This window comes from Rana temporaria, chromosome 1, assembly GCF_905171775.1.
Source record: "Rana temporaria chromosome 1, aRanTem1.1, whole genome shotgun sequence".
In the NCBI taxonomy this organism is placed as follows: Eukaryota; Metazoa; Chordata; class Amphibia; order Anura; family Ranidae; genus Rana; species Rana temporaria.
Window position 1 is genome coordinate 351,456,646 of NC_053489.1, and position 18,164 is coordinate 351,474,809.

Consider the following 18,164-nt stretch of genomic DNA (forward strand, 5'->3'; position numbering starts at 1 on the left):
ATTATCTAATCAGACTACACTATACCTTGAGATCACTACATTTGGTTCTTATGTTTCTCTATTGGACATTTATATCACTACAATTCACAGAGATCTGCCATTGCGATAGATGTACCTGAAGTGTGAATGGGCTGTGGACGCGCTGCTCAGCACGTTTGTAGTTCATCATCAATTCTTCCACTAGCTTTGTAACAGAGAGCCCATACGGGCATACGGCACAAAATTCGAGGAAGACTGTGCAGGAGCCTGACATTGCACCCATGATTTGCTGATTGAGTGTGCAATGCTCTGCAGGCTCAGAAAAAGGGAGGGGGTGAGCACGACACTCCACACCAGGGAGAAAGTCTGGCATTACTGTGTGTAGTTACAGACAGAAGAACAGGAAGTGAGGATTTCTCAGAAGAAATAAGGACATTTAAAAGCAAAACCGAAGGATGAGGTAAGTGAAGGAGGACTGCACTAAGGTAAAGGAAGCTATTTAGGAAAAACAAATTGTACCTTTACAACCCCTTTAAGTCCTATGTGTTTTTTTTAAGCTGTTTCAGCACTTTTTGTATTCATGTCACAAAATACATTACAAATAGCTGAATATTTATTCATTGACCCTCATGTAGTTCTCAACATTTCATGTGCCAACATCCTAAGAGGTTTTTACATTTGCAAATTCAGCAAACTGCATGCACAAGAGAACATCTGTTTTCAGTAGAGCAAGCCAACAACAATGCATTCTGGTGCAGTGTTCCAATAAAATAAAAAAAATCTAGTCTTTTGGAATTTAAGTGCCCAGCTGCACTGAAAAATTGTTTAACATGATGACTGTACTGCACTGAGAACTGAAGCATTCCTCCTTCACACTTTATGCTTGTTACTTTTAACTGTGCTGCAGAACATTACCTGGCTTGGTTTACTGACAGTATAAATAAAAACACAGAATTTATAGGAAAAAAATAAATCGATTACTGTAATGGTGAATTCCAGATTTACAAAATGAATTGTATTTGTTAAACATTTATAATGGTGTTCTACAATTAAATGGAAGTAATCATACTCTAGTTTCAGAAATACCAACAAGCTGTAGATCAGGGGGTCTCAAACTGGCCCTCCAGTTGTTGCGAAACTACAAGTCCCATCATGCCTCTGCCTGTGGGAGTCATGCTTGTAACTGTCAGCCTTGCAATATCATGGGACTTGTAGTTTTGCAGCAGCTGGAGGGCCGCCAGTTTGAGACTCCTGCTGTAGATAATGCCTCTGCTCAGTTCAAATACAACATTTTTACCTTAAAAAGGCAAATGTTTATAAGCAGGTTTAATGCTACCTCTGTTAATTGATCTGTAACAGGTAAATTCAGATAATGTGTTTGTTAAATATACTTCACACTCAAAATCGGGAGGATAACATCAAGAGTATCAGAAGATGCAGCATGTTGGAAAACAGCAAAAACACACATAAATAAAAGCTTTTAAGCACAAGTTAAATGAGGACTGGAAAGTTTGCCATAACTGTCCCTAAAAGCTGCCAGCGCTTGTTTCCGAGTAGAGAAGTACTAAGGTTAGTGCACTATGTTGCCTTTCTGACCAGTCCACAGTTCTCGGAGTTCTACTTTACAGCCAAGATCTCGTAGCGCTGCCTTCGCTATATCATCACAGTCCTTGTGAGTGTTGCGAGCCTTTAAAATAAGGGATTCGGCTCCCATTTCCAAGATGGGTTGTGAGAAATCCTGGCTACGTGAAACCAAGTTCCGGATAACCATACAGGCCTGTTTCTGAGGGAGAGATGAGAAAGAGTGAGCAAAATTAAAAACGGAAACATTCAGTACAGTACTACTTTGCAACACTTCCTAATAACATTTCCTAATCACTTTTTTTTTTTTTTTTTTTTAATAACTCAAGTAAAAAACCCTGTTCATCTTCCAAAAGTCCTTACTTCTAGTTTAGGCTTGCCTACAGAACTTTGCATACCTGCTATCCCTTCCTGTCCCACTTCACACGCATACATCAATTTCTTTCCCAGTGAAATAATGCTGCTGCCTTGTCTCGTGACACAGGGCTCCATTCCCTAAAGAATATCTCATGAGGAAAGGGGGGCAGAAAAATAGCTCAGCAGAAAGACCGCCGCACCAATATTGAATGCGTTAGTACGGCAAACTAAAAATAATTTGGTGCAGTATATTATGGAAAATGTAAACAGTCAGATAGATTGAAACCTTCTGGAATATGTATATTTTCATAGTATCTTATTTATTAGAAAGACAACAACACTATACATGATATATAATTACTGTTTTATACCTCCCAGGTTAAAAGAACTCTCACAGAACTAATCACATAGCTGACTTAAATAATTTGTATCTTATTATGCTGAGACTGTACATTAAAAAAAAAAAAAAAATTTCAACTTCTACAACATAAATTCTTTGTTTGGTTGCGTCAGTGAGGGTATTGTGGAATTAGTTACCTGTACATTGGCATCTTTAGGATGTATCTTCATTGCTTGGAGAGCAGTTAATGCTCCGCCTCCTTCCATAATAACTTTACAGTTCTCAGGCTTACGTAGGGCTAACATAGCAAGAGCTGCACAGCCCTGATCACAGACCTGCCGGGAGGAAGCATATATATCATCAATTCAATTTCCTCATTTCAAATGACCCATATACCTTTTCGTCATTTACAGTACACACACATTGGAGAAAAAAAATTATTAAAACTCACCAATGCATGCATCACTTAAAGGCTAAGTTCACCAAAAAAAAAAGGAAGGAGATAAATGTAGGTGTTTGCAGAAAAAAAAAGTGCATTTTTTTTTCTGATGAGCCTGCACAGCATTTCACCCATGACCAGTAGATTGTGGGTGCAATATAAGGCTCCAGCACACACTGCCTCTAGCTACCTTCAGAAGGGCAGACAGTTACAAAGCTGAGGGAAGCGCCAAACTACGAGGGCACTCATCAGTGCCCTCACAGTTTACTGAGAACTACAAGTTTGTAGTTCATTCAGATTGCTGTGAATGACGCAGATGTGTGGGTGGGGTCCCGCACAGGCGCACGTTTTTTTTTTTTAACGTGACAGCGAGTGTGGGGATAGGTAGACCTGGAGCATGTTACACATTACACACTAACTATGGGTATAACATGTCACAGGTCAACTTATCCTTTAAGGCTGAACTCCAGGAATTCAGCCAATTTGGAAAAAAATCTTGATTATTGTTTTGTCTAACATGGTGCATGCCACTTCAAATTCACAATTGACATTTTTACTGTGCACAAGAAGCACAACTACTGCTATACACCTTCTGGTCTCAGCTCCAACAACTGCAGTGATTGATTCACCACTAGTGAATGTTTGGCGAAAGTCACATTCACCGTTTTAAAAGATGCTCCACAGTGTTTTTTACTCCCCAGCGACTCCTCATTTTTTTTTAATCTCATGGTAAACTACCAGATCACTACTTTAGGAATTACACAATATTATTTATTAAACAAAAAAATGTAAGTTTAACCCCTTAAAACGTGGCTCCTGTATCATGTGACTGCTGCGATTGGCACTCACAGGGGTCACATGATCGCAACCCGTCCCACTGGCTCCTGATCAGAAGCCAAGAGATGTCGGTGACAGTTCAGACAGTGTGCTGGGAGCGGCACTCTCAGCGCGCAATCTCAGGCTGTCATGGACGCATTTGTACGGCAGCTGGGTGTCAAAGCCCACTTTTCTTGCCACCGCATATATGCATTACGCAGTTGGCAAGAGGTTATAGCTGAACTCCAGGCAAACAGCTAAATACTAGGGTTGTCCCGATACCGATACTAGTATCGGTACCGATACCGAGCATTTGCGCGAGTACTCGCGCAAATGCTCCCGATGCCAGTTACTGAGACCGGACTGTGATAGACGGACGAGAATGGGCGGGTACTGATTTCAGGACTGTGATAGGCAGAGGAGGATGGGCGGGTACTGACTCCGGACTGTGATAGGCAAGCGAGGATGGGCGGGTACTGATTTCAGGACTGTGATAGGCGGAGGAGGATGGGCGGGTACTGACTCCGGACTGTGATAGGCGGAGGAGGATGGCCGGCACTGAGCTGTCCAGGTGTTTAACATGCGGCACTGCGCTCACCTTCTGGGAGGTGAAGGAATGAGTCCATATCACCCGATCCGCCAGACACTGTCCGCCATCTCAGCCGGGGGGAGCAGATCGCTTCACCGTCACCAGAGCCGTTACCTGCCGCACAACATTGTGGGTGAGCCGATCAGCAGCTTGCTCCTTGTGCTTCTTCCTTCTCTGGAATGCTGGGACGGGATTGGCTTATTAGCAATCATTGCTCTATGATTAGTGTGGTTAAAGGGTCACTCCACTTCCATCATAGCAGTGCTTGTAGCTTTGAATGTATCATATGTGTATATATATATATGCACCATATTAATTTTACACAGTGCTCTCTCTCTATATGTAATCACATATCCTGATATACAGCATCTTATGATTGTAAAGATTTGTATTTATTTTATTAAAATACCAATTCGTATGTCATACGTACCTATTCAGTCTGCCAGGCAGATGGGAACTGTCATGTACTAGTTGCCCAATAGATTAATACACTGACCACCAATGTAAGGAGCATTCTTTATATCATTAGTCTGTATTTTTGTGGTTTAAAAACTGTCACATGACATTAAAAAAAAGTATCGGTACTCGGTATCGGCGAGTACATGAAAAAAAGTTTCAGTACTTTTACTCGGTCCTAAAAAAGTGGTATCGGGACAACCCTACTAAATACACAAATTAAATACTATTAAAGATTTGCACAGCCCTGCCTGGCAACTCAGATGTTTGATAGATTGATTGGTGGTGCGTGACTTTCTTACTGTAGTTACAGTGAGGGAAAAAATATTTGATCCCCTCACGATTTTGTATGTTTTACCCACTGACAAAGAAATGATCAGTCTATAATTTTAATGGTAGGTTTGTTTTAACAGTGAGAGACAGAATAACAACAAAAATATCCAGAAAAACACTTTTCAAAAAAGTTATAAATTGATTTGCATTTTAATGAGTGAAATAAGTACTTGACCCTTTTGCAAAACATGACTTCGTATTTGGTGACAAAACCCTTGTTGGCAACACTTTCTTGTAGTTGGCCACCATGGTTTGTTTACATCTCAGGAGGGATTTTGTCCCACTCCTCTTTGCAGATCCTCTAAGTCAGTGATGGCGAACCTTGGTACCCCAGATGTTTTGGAACTACATTTCCCATGATGCTCTAGTACACCGCACAGTGCATGGGCATCATGGGAACTGTAGTTCCAAAACATCTGGGGTGCCAAGGTTCATTTGGCACCCCATTACTGCTCCAAGTCATTAAGGATTCGAGGGTGACATTTGGCAACTCGAACCTTCGGCTCCCTCCACATATTTTCTATGTTATTAAGGTCTGGGGACTGGCTAGGCAACTCCAGGACCTTAATGTGCTTCTTCTTGAGCCACTCCTTTGTTGCCATGTGTTTTGAGTAATTTTCATGCTGGAATACCCATCCACCACCTATTTTCAAAAGCCCTGGCTGAGGGAAGAAGGTTCTCATCCAAGATTTAACAGTACATGGCCCCGTCCATCGTCCCTTTGATGGAGTGAAGTTGTCCTGTCCCCTTAGCAAAAAAAAAAAACAACCCCAAAGCATAATGTTTCCACCTCCATGTTTGATGGTGAGGATGGTGTTCCTGGGGTCATAAGGCAGCATTCCTCCTCCTCCAAACATGGTGAGTTGAGTTGATACCAAAGAGCTTGATTTTGGTCTCATCTGACTACAACACTTTCACCCTGTTCTCCTCTGAATCATTTGGATGTTCATTAGTAGACTTTAGATGGGCCTGTACATGTGCTGTCTTGAGCAGGGGGACCTTGTGGGCACTTCAGGATTTCAGTCCTTCACTGCCTAGAGTGTTACCAATTGTTTTCTTGGGGGACTATGGTCCCAGCTGCCTTGAGATCATGGACAAGATTCTCCCATGTAGTTCTGAGCAGAAACAGAGGGGCGCCAGTCTAAGTGCAGCTAATAAAATCAATGGTTTAATAAAAAATAACAAATGGCAACTCACGAGATGATTGAAATATACAAGCATATTGTTTATAAAAGCTTCCATCTCAGGGGTTCTCCAGACTGTCCTATTGCTGCGGAAGCCTTGCGTGCACATGATGTCACCCACTTCACGTCAGAACCTCCTACATGTAACATCAAGCCTGGCCAGGCGCCATTTTGTGTTCCACGCTGGTTACCTTCCTTCTTGCATCCAGACAACTACCAATACACACTAAATTGAGCATGTGCAGAATGACTCCAAAGGCTCAGTTTTATCCAGACTTGTCCAGAGGGACAGTGCAGGGAGGGGAGGATATGTGCATACAAGATCAAGCAGACTTTTAACACAGTGCGGAGGATTAACCCCTGAGTGCTCTAGTTTTAGTAAATCTCCCTATATGTCTATTTATTTTTACCTGAGCATTAGAGAGGTGTCTGGACATCGCAAGAACAATCAGGTCTGTCCCTCCAGAACTGACTATGGCATCTTTGACATCATCATTGCCAGCAATTGCCCTGAAGGCACTCAATACCTGCTTTACAAGCTCCTGAGAAAAAAAATAAGAAAAGGAGATTTTACAACACTTGTCATTTAAACATATATTCACATTTAGATTTAAAGTGGTTGTAAAGTCGAAACATTTTTCACCTTAATGCATTCCTTGCATTATAGGTAAAAAATGTTTAGGTGTCAGCATCCGCCCTCAACCCCCTGTTTTACTTACCTGAGCCCGCATTCGATCCAGTGCTTTGCATGTCTGCAACTCTTCTCTCCCCTCAATTCTTGCTGGCTTTTCTAGCCATGACTAAGCGTCTATCCATGATGTGAAACATGTTAGCTTTTTTTCCCCCCTATGTCCACTTTCTATCATTGATTGCAGTGTTGCATGAATTTTTGGATGTTATACAGCTTTGGATTTTCAATAAATCGCCTATCAGAGTGCGGCAGTCCAGGAACATTTTTTTTTTCCACGGATCAGCGCAGAGTCTGCACCTGTCAGTACTACAGGGCGGGAGCACAGCATAGGTCGCAGGGCTTGGAGTGGTACTCTTTTCCATGGCTTTTCTAGGTCACCGGGAGCCATTGGCTCCAAGTGCTGTCAATCAGTGGGGCTCGGGTGTGAGGATGCACAAGTGCCCCATAGGAAGCGGCTTCCCATTGGGGCGGAGCAAGGAGTGCCAGCGGTGGACTTGGGAAGAGGTTCGCAGCCACTCTGTGCAATTCCATTTAAACTAATTAACACATTTTTACAGCCATCTGCCAATCTGACATTGAATCCTACCAATTGCTGGGGAATTGACATGCTTTCCTGTACACCTTGCTGAAGGATCATAGATAGCCAGTGAACTGTGATCCTTTCTTTAAAAAGGTACTCCGAGTACCCCACATGTAAAACAAAAAAAGTCCTATCCACATTAAATAAACAATATACCCCCCCAAAAAATATGACAACCCAAAAATACAACCCCGTGAAAAAAAAGTCCAAATTTTTTCTCTTCAACCAATTTCTATCAATAGGCTGTATGCAAGTACCCTGAACTTCAAAATGTTACAAAATAAGCTCACAGTTTGCTATGGAAGGGACAACAGCTGCCACGAATCAACAATAAACTGAAATGTAAGAAAAAAAGCCTCCCCGAATAAGAACAGCATACAAAGCCGGCAAAAGGGGTGACTACCCAGACATACACTTTAAGGGCCAGTTCACACCAGACGCAGTTCCATGTGCTTTTTTCTGCACAAAATGCATGCACAGTGTTTTCCATGTATTCCAATGGCTCTAGTTGGCTCTAGTTCACACCATGCAGTCAGTTTTCGCTCGGTTTCTGCACTGGAAACTGACTGCATGGTGTGAACTAGAGCCATTGGAATACTTGGAAAACACTGTGCCTGCATTTTTAGTGCAGAAAAAAAAAAAAGCACATGAAACTGTACGGAACTGCGTCTGGTGTGAACTGGCCCCAAGTTTGAGTTTGGAGAATGTACGGTAAGTTTTTCAGTAGACGCTGCTTGCCTGTATTGCAAGGGATAATGTCTGTCTTTTTACCTGATGATCTATGCAGTCAGCTAGGAGAGCCACCATGAAATTTAGACCACCTAGGTCAACAACATCTTGACAGAACTCATTACGTACACAAAGGCGGGAAACTGTAGCACATAGTTCACTTAGTACTCCAGTGTTATCTGTAAAAACTAGAAAACAAGACAAAAATCAATCCAGCAGAAGATCGGTTTATTGCAAATTAATCCCTCAGAGAGATTACAGGTATTGGTGATGTGTTGACATGTCTAATTATTAGGCTGGCATATCGCACTGTGACCACCTGCTTCTGCTTTCTCAAAGCACACTGCTAGTTTACTTTAAATTGTGGATAGGCAAGATCTGATATTATCCAGTCTAACACAACATTTATGTTTCGTAATATGAGCTACAACACACTGTGTAGTTTTTAGAATATATATATATATATATATATATATATATATATATATATATATAATATACACACATACATACCACACACACACACACACACACACACACACACACACACACAGATATATATATATATATATATATAAAAATAATAAATAAATGATAGATACAGTCACAATGTATCTTTGAAACCCAAAGAAAACCGTAATGTCCATACATGTTTAGTACAGTAGTAACCGAGTTTTCTGCCTACATGAACGCTGCTGCATACAGCTCACCTTTGCAGATGATCTCTCAGAGAACAATGTGCAGGAAATGATCTGCTCCTTCACAGAGGGGTCTGTGGAATGCTCTGGCCTGCCCCAATCCTTGTTGACAGCAGCATATCCTCAGTACTATGAATCCTTCATTCTCCTCCATAGAACAGAGAACAATCTGCCCACATGTGGGGAGATTTTTTCGTAAATTGGATGACTTCCCTGTGTAATAATCAGAACTATCTGAGCTGCCACATATCGTCCCTCCTCAACATTGGAAAAGGCCTGGTAACCATAATTGATGCTTGCTAGGGTTGCACCGATACTAGTATCGGTATTGGTGCCCATACCGAGTATTTGCTTGAGTACTTGTACTCTGGAAAATGCTCCTGATGCCTGACCCTATACCTTTGCATGAAAAGGCGGCTCCTGGAGATCAGTGGGCAGAGAGGGAGGAGTGGAGAGAGTTCTGGCAGGCTGGCAGCAGCGAAAGGTATGCTGGCTGGGGACAGGGAAGTGGATCGCAGCATCGGTAACCCGGGCCGTCACATTCGTTAACAGAATTGATGGCCCCGGTCTCCGGAAATTGAACAGCGCGATGCCCACCTTGGTACACCCTGCACTAGGGCTCAGTAAGCAGCAGTCACAAGGCGGCAGCGGACATCTTGTTACACCCAGCCCATATAGTTCACCAACTATATGGGCTGGATGTAACAAGATGTCCGCTGCTGCCTTTTGACTGCTGCTTACTGGAGGCCGAGTGCAGGGTATACCAAGATGGACGTTGCAGCACTTGTATACTGGAGAAATTTTGAACTGTTATTGGTTGTCTCTCATCAATCATTTATCATGCCAGGCTGCCAGCAATTACCAATGCAATCAGTTCTGCATGTCATTGCCATTCCTGCCCATCAGTGGCCATAAGTGCCACCCATCAGTGCTGTATATCAGTGCCAGCTATCAGTCAGTGCCAGCTATCAGTGCTGCATATCAGTGCCCATCAGTCAGTGTCGCCTATCAGTGGCAGCCATCAGTGCTGCATATGAGTGCCGCCTATCAATGCGGAAAAAATATTAGTCTGTATTGTGCTTTGAAAAAACTGTCACACGAAAAAAAAAAAAAAAAGTGTAGCATAGGTAAATCGGTTGTGCTGGTACTTGCACTCGGTCTTAAAAAAAGTGGTATCGGTGCAACCCTAATGCTTGCTTTTACCTTATGATTAATACATGATGAACAAATACCAAATATATCCAAATATTTCAATACAGACATTTGTAAACAATGACATGGGTAGCTTTGTTACATTCATTATTTTCAGGCTTACCGGTCATTTACCTATGCAAGGTTCTGTTCAATAGCAAAAAGTAGGAATCTACACTGCAGATATTATATTAAAGCAGCCAAAAGCACCCATGGCTGCTGGAATACCTGAACAGTAACTGCACCTGATAGGCTCCTTTAATTTTGCTGATTAGGGGTTTTGCCAACAGGGCCACCTACATCCTGACTTCCAGATGATTCAGCAGGAACTGGGCTAAATTTGAGCCTCACTTTACACAGCACTGTTAGTATATACTTGCTGGTCATCTTTATGCATACCCTTGAATAATATTCATGTAGGAAACAATGGTTACCCAGAGATTAAAATAAATAAGACTAGGGCCAATTCACATTGATGCAAGGCGATGCGATAACACACGCGTTGGTGCCATTCTTAATAAATGATTGCCCAATGCACCTGCGCTGCAATGCACAGCAATAGATGCTACCAAACACAACCCAACACTGCGAAATTGAGCATATCTCCTTTTAAGTGCATTCTGGTGCAAATAAATGGTGTTTGTTAAAACTGCACGCCAGATCAAGGTGGTGTGGATGGGCCCTTTGGGTGGCCATAGAAGGTATGGTAATAACAAGCAACCATCTCAGTTGCGACTGTCACTTGCAATTTGGTTTCTAATCTCTTGGGATGTGAAAAAATAAAAATAGGATTTTTGTACTCACTGTAAAATCCTTTTCTCTGTAGTTCATGGACGGACACAGCAGAATCACTTGACAATAGGGTATTTCCCTTCTATCAGGAGAGGACTAGGCAGAAACATGTTGAAGTGTTAATACAACCTTAAACTGTACAGTACCACCCAGGGAGCGGTCCCTCTGGGTACAACCCCTCTCCCTGCACACAGCAGCCTCAGTTCGTCAAAAAGCAGTACAAACATAGAAAAAAGGAGGGGTGGGTGCTGTGTCAGTCCATGAACTACAGGGAAAATTATTTTACGCTGACCTTGCAGTTTTTGTATAAGAGTTGTCATACTGTGGTAAAGATGGCTGCGAAACTTATTAAAAAAAAAAAAAAAAAAAAAAAAAAACGTTTTTAAAGAACCCTTGTACAAAACACTCCCCCCCCCAATTGCTCTTCAAGACAAGAAAAGTGGAATGTGTTCTGTAGTTCTAGAACACTTTCTATCCTGGGGTGTCAATGCTGTTCCTCTATAGATACAGCATGGCGGTGAGTATGCGTTGCCACCCTAAGGCAGGAATGTGGTACTTGCAGGATCACCAGGTGAAATTAAAGGGAAAAGGCCTGAAAATAAATACAGCTAATACACCTTGGGACTGGTAAATTTAACTATATTTAAATTCATGATCTTGGGTTTAGATATTCTTTAATAAAGCTCTTTGCCTTTTTTTCCTGAAACACAAGCAGAACAATATATAATGTATACCTTTTGCAGCTTCTATCAACAGTTTCAGGCCTCCATTCTCCATAACAATCATCTTTGCATGATCATGTGATTGTCCAAAGGGAACCCTAATGTCATCATCAAAGGTCATAATCCTCAAAGCAGAGCAAGCTTCACGCACCACATCTGGATCTGCTCCATGGTTTGATATGGCCCCTGTAAGGTGTCGCAAAATACCTGCTTTAACAAGGTTTTGCCGATTCTGCTCGTGCTTCAGGCATACGTGCCGAGTGAGACGGATTGCCATCAAGGTCACCTCAGCGTCTTGTGTATAATTCTCTAAATTACGAATTAGCAGGTCCTGTCCAACACCTTCCAGCAAATCAGGCTGCCCATCAGTGAGAGATGACAATGCATAAAGAGCATTCAGTAGTGCTTCTCTGTCATTCTCAGAAAGTTTCCAGGCTTCAAGAACCACTGGATAGGCAAACTTCTGTCCTGCTAGGTACCGATGTCCCATCCCCTTTTTACACTGATCTCCAAACTGAATAAGAATTTCAGAGAAACTGCCTGCAGACCCAGAATCCACAGCCTTTCTCAAGGAGTCCAATGTCTGCAATAAAAATTAAAAAATTAAATACAAAAACATTAAATAAAAAGAAGGCATAATTGATATTTATTAAACAAACTTTAATTGATTTGATTGCAAATGCATTTAGAATATTCTTAAAGTGGTTGTAAACCCACTTTTTCCTACAGGTAAGCCTATAACAAGGCTTACCTGTAGGTATAAATAATATCTCCTAAACCTGTACGGTTTAGGAGATATTCCCCTCGCAATGCGGGCGGCGCATGCGCAGGGGGGAATCCACGGCGAAAGGACCGGCATCCGCCGGACCCTGCCGATTTTAAATCTCCCGCGCGCACGCTCCAGCCAATCACAGCGCTGGAGCGGCGATACCCGGAAGACACGCCGGAGCAAGATGACATCCTGCTCGGCGTGGACCAGGTAAGTGGTGTTCACCTCGTTCCGAGGTAAGTATTTCATAATATTATGTCTATGCCTTGCAGGTTTGAAAAAAAAAAAAAAAGTTTATGCGGTTTACAACCGCTTTAAAGGGGGTTGTAAAAGGTACAATTATTTTTTCCCTAAATAGCTTCCTTTACCTTAGTGCAGTCCTCCTTCACTTACCTCATCCTTCCATTTTGCTTTTAAATGTCCTTATTTCTTCTGAGAAATCCTCACTTCCTGTTCTTCTGTCTGTAACTCCACACAGTAATGCAAGGCTTTCTCTCTGGTGTGGAGTGTCGTGCTCGCCCCCTCCCTTGGACTAAAGGAGAGTCAGGACGCTCTCTACGTTGCAGATAAAGGAGCTGTGTGTTAGTGAGCGTCCTGACTCTCCTGTAGTCCAAGGGATGGGGCGAGCACGACACTCCACACCAGGGAGAAAGCCTTGCATTACTGTGTGGAGTTACAGACAGAAGAACAGGAAGTGAGGATTTCTCAGAAGAAATAAGGACATTTAAAAGCAAAAGTAAAGGATGAGGTAAGTGAAGGAGGACTGCACTAAGGTAAAGGAAGCTATTTAGGGGAAAAAAAATTGTACCTTTACAACCACTTTAAAGCATAACTATATATTAAACCCATACTGTACTCTGCTGTAATTCAGTATTATAAATATTCCTCCTCATGCAGCTTTGAGATCATTCTAACAGCAATCAGTGCTGGTATGGTTTATATGAGAACTAGCCGCAACACAGGAAGTGGTGTGACTAGGTATGGCTTCAAACGACATGAGGCTTCAATTTTAAAGCGACGCTAACGCTTAGTGTGAACAGCACAATGTGCTGTCTATTATATCTCGTGCATAGGCGTTTGAGGGGCGTTTTTAACACCTCTCAAACGCCTGCCCTCAATGCCAGAGTGAACTAAGCCTTACTAATAACACAATAACGGTGGAACGTATGGAAATCTCAATGATCTTCAATACTACCACAAAACCGGCCTCTGTGATATGTAACTTCACACTGAAAAGAAGACATAAAAAATTACTGCAAACTTTGCAGGGATGGTGGAAACCCCTCCTACAGATATTTGGCAGTGGATGGTGTCAGTAAAGCATTGGACAGTGTCCACTGCTCATCTATGCAGCCTTTCAGTGCCGAAAAGTGTAGCCTCGTCAGTGCCCATCAGTGCAGCCTATCAGTGCTGCCTCATCAGTGCAGCCTTAGTGCCCATTAGTGCAGTTTATCAGTGCTCATAAATGCAGTCTCATCTGTGCCCACCAGTGGAGCTCATCAGTGCCCATCAGTGCAGTCTCACCAGTAGAGCTTTTCAGTGCGGTCTCACCAGTGCAGCTTATCAGTGCAGAGTAGGGATCAATGACAGAAATCATCTGCATGACAAAGGTGAGATCTTGGGTCGACAGGTGTTGTATGTGAAAACACTGATCGCTGTAACTTCCCACCTCCCGGACCTACATTGCAATAGACAGCGCAGAGCGCACTGTTCCAATGCTGGTACGGGAAGCAGGTAGTTACAGCGATCAGTGTTTTCACATACGACCCCTGTCACAGCCTGAGATCTCCACTCTGTCATGCGGATGATTTCTGTTATGGATCCCTGCTTTCCCTCCGAGAAAAGGCATGCGGGCGGACAGGGGCGGAGCTGACAGGGAGGAGGGAAAAGGACACCACCTCCATGGGCAGCACAGAGTGGGGGGCTGCGAGACCCCCTCCGCCCTCTACAGTGAGCAGGGCGGAAATACAAGTCCCTGCTCACTTTTAGAGAACTACAGGTGGGAAGTGACCCGACCGCTGGTTGAAGATACAGGCGGAATAGCAGCCAGCGGGCTTACAAACAGGATATCACTTGACAATAAAGTTTTTTCAGCAAGATCAGCAGGTTATTGCAGAGAAACTACAGATTTCAAAAGAAGATGCATGGCATAGTTGGTGATGGCGATCAGCAACTAGGACATGGAAAAAAGTTTTTTCCTGGAGTTCTGCTTTAACCACTTAAGACCTGGACCAATATGCAGGTAAAGGGCCAAGCCCCTTTTTGCGATTCGGCAACGTCTATTCGGCAATAGACGTTTGACCAATCATTGAAGTGTTTTTATTTGTTCTGCAATTTTTATACATTAATAAACTTTTTTACATTATTATGTTTTATGTAATTTCATCAGTACCGAGATAGTCCCTCCCAAACCATTGAATGGGTGGCGCGGGGTCCAACTTCAGCTACTGGTCCCTCGCCCCCCACTCGCCCCCCTTTTTTATTTATAATTGGGATGAAAAGGTACTATTTTTAATCCATACACTTGAGGCAATACTCCCCATTTTGTTTGTCGATTCGGCACTGCGTCGCTTTTACTGACAATTGCGCGCTCGTGGCTCCCAAATAAAATTGGTATCCTTTTTTTCCCACAAATAGAGCTTTCTTTTTGTGGTATTTGATCACCTCTGCGGTTTCTATTTTTTGCGCTATAAAAAAAAATAGAGCGACATTTTTGAAAAAAACAAAAATGCAATATTTTTTACTTTTTGCTATAATAAATATCCCCAAAAAAGATATACAAAAAAACTTTTTTTCCCCTCAGTTTAGGCCGATACGTATTCTTCTACCTATTTTTGGTAAAAAATATAAAATAAAAAATCGCAATAAGCGTTTAACGATTGGTTTGCGCAAAATGTATAGCGTTTACAAAATAGGGGAAATTAGTTTAATGGCATTTTTATTAATAATTTTATTTTTTTACTACTAATGGCGGTGATCAGCGATTTTTTTTTCGTGAATGCGACATTATGGCGGACTCATCGGACAATTTTGACACATTTTTGGGACCATTGTCAATTTTACAGCAAAAAGTGCTACAAAAATGCATTGATTACTGTGAAAATGACAATTGCAGTTTAGGAGTTAACCACTAGGGGGCGCTGTAGGGGTTAAGTGTGACCTCATGTGTGTTTCTAACTGTAGGGGGGCGGGGCTGGACTTGTGATGTCACTGATCGTCTTTCCCTATATCAGGGAACAGACGATCAGTGACACTGCCACTGTGAAGAACGGGGAAGGTGTGTTTACACACACCTCTCCCTGTTCTTCAGCTCCTGTGACTGATCGCGGGCCACCGGCGGCGATCGGGTCCGCGAGTCCCGTGGCAGCGGTCACGGAGCTTCGGACCGGGTTGTGGGCGCGCGACCCATGGCTGGGCACTTAAAGAGGACGTACAGGTACGTGATTGTGCTCAGCTGTGCCATTCTGCCGACGTATATATGCGTTAGGCGGTCCTTAAAGCGGTGGTTCACCCTCCTTAACATCATTCTAGCATTACATTCGGCATCGTAGCGCGAGCTACAGTATGCCGGTCTTACATTTTTTATCCCCGTACTCACTGTGCTATTGCACATTGAAGATTCCGACTCCCGCGGGGAATGGGCGTGCCTTTGGAGAGGGAGGATGATTGACGGCCGGCTCTGGCACGTCACGCTCCCCGAAGACAGCCTAAGTAGGTCTCGGCTCTTCACGGCGCCTGCGCACAGGCGCCGTGAAGAGCCAAGCCTATTTCGGCTATTTCCGGAGAAGCGTGACGTGCCAGGGCCGGCCGTCAATCACCTTCTCTCACCATAGGAACGCCCATTCCCCGGAATCTTCAATGTACAATAGCACAGTGAGTACGGGGATAAAAAATGTAAGACCGGCATACTGTAGCTCGCGCTACGATGCCGAATGTAATGCTAGAATAAAAAAAAATATATTATTTTTTTTAATAGGGTGAACCCCCGCTTTAAGTGTTAAAGCAAAAGAAGAGATTTATTTTCCCCATCACTGGGAAAAGGGAAAGTAAAGGTAAAGGGAAACCTCCTCAACAGCAACATCAACCTGGCATCCAGCCCTTCCTCAACCCATTAAAAACAGACATTACAAAGATTTTCTCAAAAGAGAAGCAAACTTACCTGCAGAATTTCATGGCCTGAAGCAGCCTCACCCTCATCACTTTGTTTTCGAACTTCCTTAATTATGTTTGTCAAGTCAACACCTAATTAACCAGAGAGAGAAAAAAAAAAATACTATTTTAAAAATCAGTGGATATATTTTGAAAAATAAAATGAGTTTTAAAAGTAAAGCTTCATCCAAAAAGAAGATAAAAAAAGAAGAAGAATAACCCAACATTAAAAAAAAGGTAAAAAAACAACTTTTGTGACATTATTCTTCAATCCAGAGATTTACTCTGAAGTATCCTTTTTCTGTCACTAGAAGCCCTCACTGATGGCCTGCCTACTTTATCTGAGCCCAGGTCATCCTGGACCTACCTCAGACTGTGACTGGATAGGAAAAGGAGAAGCAGCAAATAAGCACATAAACCGACTGCATAGGATGCATTAAGGTGAAAAAAACAACGGGAAGCTTTACAACCCATACATTTTACAATTTTCTTATTCAATGTCCTTAAGATTTACCTTCAACTACAGTGGGTAAAATAATTATATAATTTATATCATTAGGTGCATTTAAAATTAGAGACAGAATATCAACCAAAAATCCCCCCCCAAAAAAAACACATACAACAAATGCAATAAATGAAGTTGCAGTTCAGTTAGTAAAATAAGTATTTGATCCCAAGCAAAACATGACTTAGTACTTGGTGGAGCAACCCTTGTTGACAAGCACAGAGGTAAGATATTTCTTGTAGTTGGAGACAAGGGCCCGGATTCAGAAAAGAGATACGACGGCGTATCTCCTGATACGCCATCGTATCTCTGAGTGGGGTCGCTCGTATCTATGCGCCTGATTCAGAGAATCAGTTACGCATAGATATCCCTAAGATCCGACAGGTGTAAGTGTCTTACACCGTCGTATCTTAGGCTGCAATTTCAGGCCGGCCGCTAAGTGGCGCTTCTGTATGTTTACGTGAGGAATATGCTAATTAGGTAGATACAGCGATTCAGAAACGTACGTCCCGCCGGCGCATTTTTTTTATATGAGGCGTAGCTAATGTTAAATATGGCCGTCGTTCCCGCGCCGAGTTTTGAAATTTAACGTCGTTTGCGTAAGTCGTTCGCGAATAGGGCTGGACGTAATTTACGTTCACGTCGAAAGCAATGACGTTTTGCTGCGGATTTTCGAGCATGCGCACTGGGATTTTTTCACAAACGGCGCATGCACCGTTAACAAAAAAAACGTAAAATACGCGGGGTCAAAGCAAATTGAAATAAAACACGCCCCCAACATCCCCATTTGAATTAGGCAGGCTTACGCTGGCCCACATACGTTACGCCGCAACTTAGGGCGCAAGTTCTTTCTGAATACGGAACTTGCTCCCAAAGTTACAGCGGCGTAACGTATCTAGGATACGTTATGCCGGCTGGATAGATACGCTCAGGTATCTGAATCCGGCCCAAGGTTTGCACACATCTCGGGAGGGATTTTGGTCCACTCTTCTTTACAGAGATATATATATATATATATATATATATATATATATATATATATATATGGATTTTTATAACAGCTTACCTGTAAAAATCCTTTTCTTGGAGTACACCACGGGACACAGAGCCTTTCATTACATAATGGGTTAAAGGTCACCAGCGGTGATTGGACACTGGCACAACCAATTGAAGACAGTTCCCCTCCATATAACCCTCTCCCATCAGGGAAGCACCTCAGTTTTGTAGCAAGCAATAAGGTTCCCATAAGAAGGGGGGGGGACGT

At 42.7% G+C, this 18,164-nt stretch overlaps 1 protein-coding gene across 5 annotated transcripts in view; it reads right to left on the reverse strand.

Annotated features, from left to right (window-relative positions):
- Positions 1–1,290: 1,290 nt before the first annotated feature.
- Positions 1,291–18,164, reverse strand: part of ARMC6 (armadillo repeat containing 6) — a 32,653-nt gene continuing 15,779 nt past the window's right edge. For all 5 annotated transcript variants that reach the window (XM_040320869.1, XM_040320860.1, XM_040320842.1 and 2 more), the window contains exons 3-8: positions 16,406–16,488; positions 11,490–12,060; positions 8,117–8,262; positions 6,485–6,616; positions 2,455–2,592; positions 1,291–1,762 (exon numbers count right to left, since the gene is read on the reverse strand). In XM_040320869.1, the coding sequence (XP_040176803.1) occupies positions 1,550–1,762; positions 2,455–2,592; positions 6,485–6,616; positions 8,117–8,262; positions 11,490–12,060; positions 16,406–16,488 (1,283 nt within the window). In that variant the 3' untranslated portion in view covers positions 1,291–1,549. The remainder of the gene's footprint in view (positions 1,763–2,454; positions 2,593–6,484; positions 6,617–8,116; positions 8,263–11,489; positions 12,061–16,405; positions 16,489–18,164) is intronic.